Source organism: Squalius cephalus, assembly GCF_949319135.1.
Source record: "Squalius cephalus genome assembly, chromosome: 1".
NCBI classification, from domain to species: Eukaryota; Metazoa; Chordata; class Actinopteri; order Cypriniformes; family Leuciscidae; genus Squalius; species Squalius cephalus.
Genome location: NC_137122.1, coordinates 27,118,851 through 27,124,158, shown reverse-complemented (window position 1 = coordinate 27,124,158; position 5,308 = coordinate 27,118,851). Strand labels below are relative to the sequence as shown.

General features: G+C 37.6%; 1 protein-coding gene across 3 annotated transcripts; it reads right to left on the bottom strand.

The window, feature by feature from the left end:
- Window positions 1-206: 206 nt before the first annotated feature.
- LOC307158182 (extracellular superoxide dismutase [Cu-Zn]-like) lies at window positions 207-1,282 on the bottom strand. 3 transcript variants are annotated; one of them, XM_079870526.1, is made up of 2 exons: window positions 1,274-1,282; window positions 207-934 (listed from the first exon to the last, which is right to left on the bottom strand). In XM_079870526.1, exon 2 carries the CDS (start codon window positions 917-919, stop codon window positions 266-268), a length of 654 nt encoding a protein of 217 aa, XP_079726652.1. In that variant the 5' UTR covers window positions 920-934; window positions 1,274-1,282; the 3' UTR covers window positions 207-265. The 3 variants fall into 3 exon arrangements, with proteins under 3 accessions (XP_079726652.1, XP_079726650.1, XP_079726651.1); XM_079870524.1 differs by lacking the exon at window positions 1,274-1,282 and adding an exon at window positions 1,187-1,265; XM_079870525.1 differs by lacking the exon at window positions 1,274-1,282 and adding an exon at window positions 1,182-1,215.
- Window positions 1,283-5,308: the final 4,026 nt, after the last annotated feature.

Genomic DNA, 5,308 nt, shown 5'->3' with positions numbered 1-5,308 from the left:
GGGTTAACCCATTGAGCACAGTAAATCAAACTAAACTGCCCACTTTGCCTGCATTCACCCTACATTTATTTTTAAGAGTGCATTTACTATTGGAAGCTATGGCCAAAAAGCCTCTGAAAAGACCAAGAAAAAAAAAAACATGGGAATGTTCAGGTTATGAAATATACTTTAATGTAGGACACATACAAAGAATACACAAGGAAAACCATGATTATCCCATTTGAATCTGCCCTTCCACCATATCCGACTCCCTCATCTTTGACTCTCAGTGCGTTCCTCCACATGTTTTCTTGGGGGGCACTTCAGTCTTCTGCCACAGACTTGGAGTAGTAATACCAATCACACCGAGAGCGATTATCTGTCCAGCATTCCCACTGAGTTTACTCTCCTCATCTGAACCCATTCCCAGATCATCCTCCTTCTCATGAACCACCACCGCACGTCCCAGAATGGAATAAGGCCCAAAGAGCTTGGCGTCTGGAAGCGTCAGGAACTGCCTTATAACTCCTTTCTCGGAAGCAAAGTTGCCCAGGTCTCCAGGATGATGAGGGTGGTCAACGCCGCTTGGATTATAATGAGGACCAACAGTGATGCAGCCTTGACTGAGGTCTCCATACTGATGGATGTGCATGGCACGCTCTTGACGATCGATGGCAGGCAAACCACGGAGGTTGATTTTCACTTCTAAATCTCCATCGGGGAAGACCTGCTTGAAGAGGATTTGCCCAAAGATCTTTGGCTGGTTACGTGGCAAATTGGGGCTGGGAGTTACTTCACAAGTGGCATAGATTGTGTTGTCGAACTCCACGACTTCTGGCTGTGGAGCTTCAGGCAAACAAACTGGAAGTTTGTGGAACTCTCCTCCTTGTATATGCAGCACCAGCAATATCAGAGGTAATATTAGGATGATTTTCTCCATGTTGATCTTTAAAGCCTACAATGAAGAGTGGATTCAGTGAAATCATGCCATTTGGTTTAAGAATGCAATATTTTTGATAAAAAGGTCAAAGCTTTGTTGCAGGGACCTTTGAGAATGGAAGTTGCATTAGGTAAAATAGCACAACCAGATTAGTTTGCAACAAAAAACCATACAAGAACCCACTAAATCAAGTCAGTTGATGGAGAAAATGGAATGGAGAAGAAAAAAAAAAAACAAGCCTAAAACAGCAAAGGTGCATTACCGTACAGCTGAAAAGTTGTCCTCAATCCGTGTGGAGTCTGAATATTGCAGTCACAAAAATACTACAACGCTTAATCCGTGTGCAGTCCTGACCTGGGGTTGAGAGAAGGTTCTTTTGCAATTGCACTTTTGGCTGCTCTTATAGGAACTCATGTTGAGCTACAAGTTAACCATGATAGTCTGTTAGTCACTAATTAAGTTCACCTGTGTTTCATTACAGTTTTTTTCAATCGCTAACAAGCGCTTACCCATACTTCAGATAATTTTTCTAAACTCTTAACACAGACTCACACCTACAAAACACAATTGGCCAAATGGTTAATTGTCTTCTCAAAAACACATTTTGTTAAATATACACTAACTCTTCATTTCAAAACAGAACACATGTTTCTCTGTGCACACACTAACTTTACCAAAACACTGGCAATCTGACTCAAAATGAAATTATTCTGTCAAAGAATAACACTTGTTTTCACTTCACAAGGTACATGCAGTCAATCAAAGTACACCAGGTTTCAAAATACTGGCTATTGTTGACATTACTAAAACTGCATAGACTTTTATGTTTTACAGGTATCTGCATGCAAAACATGCAATCCACCGTTTTACACTAAATTTCTTGGTTGGGAACTGTATGTCCACATGTACAGTACTGTTCACATTCATAAACATTCCAGTAAAAAGCAAATCAGTTTTTATTCCTTTACTGTTTACTACAGGAGGTACAGTAGAAAAATATCCATGAAACACACAAGAGCATTCTGAACAAAAAAACAACAGCAAAAACATTACATTTTGTCCAGGTCGACGCCTTTTGGCCAGATTGAATCCTGCCTCATCTATGTATATGAATTCATGAGGGGCCTGGTTGGCCTCCAATTCCATAACTCTCAAAACAAAGTTTATGTAAATCATATCATCACTGTATACTATACTGTACTGTAACATATTACTGTGTAGGTTACCTACTTGCAAAGTGCAAAGCTTATAGAACTGGACATTGAATTGAATATACAGTACACTATATCTGGACATATTGTCGTTGTAGCTCCTTGACTCTCTCACTGATGTATTGTTTTTGAACTGATATCATTGCAGAAGCCGAGTTTTTTTTTAAAAAAACTTTCATATTGTAAAATATTAGTACAATTTGAAATAACTGATTTCTTTTTAAAAATATGTATGTCATGTGTAAAATGTAATTTACAGTATTCCTGTGATGAAAAGCTGGATTTTCAGCATCATTACTCCAGGAAGATGCATATGGACTCGAAAAGCTTGTTTCTTCATGACATTGTTCAAAAGCAACACATTTTGCTAGCAATCAAAATCACATTTTGCTAAAATCATGAAATTTACAAAAATGGTAAAAGTTTCATGTAAATGGTAAATAAATGCAGTCCATACTGTATCTAAGGTTTGGAATATTGTTTTTGCTGTTGTGGGATGTTGTGTGTTAACATTTGTAAATACTACAAAAACACTCTATAATTTTGTTGGGAGGTATAGCTTGTCTGTTAAGAAAATTTAAGCATTATGGAAATGTGTTCACTGACTGCATATTGTGTGAAAAATACAAGAAATATGTGAATGGTATGGCCACAAAAGACTGATGCTGTGCTAATTGTGTTTAGAGTTTTGAAAATGTGAACACTGGTTGGACAAACGCTTGTTAGCGACTGAAAAAAACTGTAAGCTCCCTTTGTTTGCCTGTTTATATATAGCACTCAGTTTATTCAGTTCTTTGTCTTGCATTGCACAATGTGTTCTCCAGTGTTTTGTGTTTATTAAAAGAAGAACTGCTATAGATTCCTCTTCTCTTCATTTGGTGGCTCATTTGTGACTCATTCATTCTTAGTGTACAATTCCACTTGACGTTCATGCTTGACACCACTTCTTATAGCAGATATTCATCAAACATACGTGAATAGCTGACAGTTCTTCCTTTTCAAGAAACCATTTCTACAGACTCTGATGTACCAAGCCTGACAAGCCTATATTACACATGCAATTGGTCTGTTATTTGCAGTTTTTTTACGATTGCTATGACAGATTTTTCAATACTTTTAACAATTTTCCAAAACTCTTAACACAGTTAGCACTACATCCGTCTATGTAAGCTATACTATGAACACATTTTGTGTTGCTTTAACACAAAATGCATACAATTAACACAAATTTAAAATGCTTGAACTTCTTTCACACACAAGCTCAAACAAGACCAAAACAATGGATTTTTACTGCCAAATGTACCAATGCTTTAACACTGTATGTCAGAACAGATAACACCATGTTCTAAACCTATCCTTACAGGCTGTTTGAATTGAAACACAACTATATCCCCTGTATTTGATCCTATTGTTATGAGAAACAGCTGATTGAATTATGCAATAATATAAATCACAGCTGATTCCCATCTAGGAAACACACTCAGGTGTTGAGGTTCTTTCAATCGCATGACCATATGGTATACTGTAACCGTACATTCTATAAAGCACTCTGAGATGGGTCTTTTTTTATTGAATTTCTGCAGCAAAAGACCTAAACCCAACAAAACAAAAATGTAGAGAGGCTTCAAAAGAAACTGCAGTGCAAAACACAATCTATGATCAATACAATATACTGTCTGTTGTATGAGGGCATACCTGACACGTATACAATAATGCAGTTTCTGTAATTCCATCTGATGTTAGTGTTTTTATGACATTGTGCTGTGATTGACTAAATCTTCCTGTTGGACGGCTATGTTACATACAGAATGTTAGTGTTTTGAAAAATTATTTGATTTTGAGACATGTTTGCAGTGTTTTGGTAGACATAGTGTATTGTTGCTAGTGTATTATTGTATTTAGAAAATTAGTGTTGGAGTTTAGTTTACAATGTGTGATTTTGAGCATGAAATTAACTGTTTTGCCAGTTGTGTGTTGTAGGTGTGTTGGTGCGTTAAGAGTTTAGGAAATTTGTTAAAAGTATCGAAAAAATTGCCATAGCGATTGTAAAAAACTGTAAACTGTTGCTGGTTAAGCTCCATCTACACATGGAATAAAATCAGCATCTTTTAAGCCACTACATCAACATCTCTCATCATATGGGTGGGGGACAGCCCCATGTTTCTTACAAAATGAGGTTCTAATATTTACTAAACTGTAACCAGCTACTTGGCCCCTATAGCCTCTTGGGCAGCTTGCTGACTTATTGTGAAGTTGTTGGATGACCTGAGTTCAAATCCCAACTCGTGTACCTTTTCCTGATCTCGTCCTATCTCTACCACTTCGCTTCTTTTCTACATTCTTTCCTATTATGAAAAAAGGCAATATCACACAAAAATAAGTATTTAAACTGTTGTTGGTTAAGCTCCATCTACACACAGAATAGAATCAGCATCTTTTAAGCCACTACATCAACATCCCTCATCATATGGGTGGGGGAACGGATTCCGACAGCTGGATTGTTTGCCGTCGGATTCTGTTTCCCCCAAGTTTTATACAAAATGAGGTTCTAATATTTACAAAACTGAAATCAGCTAATTGGCCCCTATACCCTCGTGGGCAGCTTGCTAACTTGTAGTTCAGTTGTGCTTTGGGTGGCCTGACTTCAAATCTCATATCGTGTGCCTTTTCCTGATCCCGTCCTCCTTCTCTCTTCCACTTTGCTTCTTTTCTACATACAGTCTTATTAAAATAAAAAGGCAAAAACGATAAAAAAGAAAACTTTAAATTGTTGCTGTTGAAACTCCATACACAAATGGAATAAAATCAGCATATTTTAAGCCACTACATCAACATTTATCATCATATGGGTGAGGGAATCAGCTAATTGACAATAGCCAAGTGGTCAGCTTGCTGATTAAAAGGACAGTTGTGCTTTCGTTGACCTTGGGTTCAAATCCCGACTCGTGGACCTTTTCCTGATCCCGTCCTCCTCTCTCTCTACCACTTCGCTTCTTTTCTACATACTGCACTATTATGAAAAAAGGCAATAACGCCACAAAAAAAGGCTTTAAACTTTTGCTGGTTAAGCTCCATCTACAAACGGAATAGAATCAGCATCTTTTAAGCCACTACATCAACATCTCTCATCATGGAGGTTCGGGGAATGGATTCCGAAAGCTGGATTGTTTGCCGTCGG

Excerpts from the sequence above, each read along its gene's own strand:
- LOC307158182 (XM_079870526.1), bottom strand. The coding sequence starts at position 919 with ATGGAGAAAATCATCCTAATATTACCTCTGATATTGCTGGTGCTGCAT.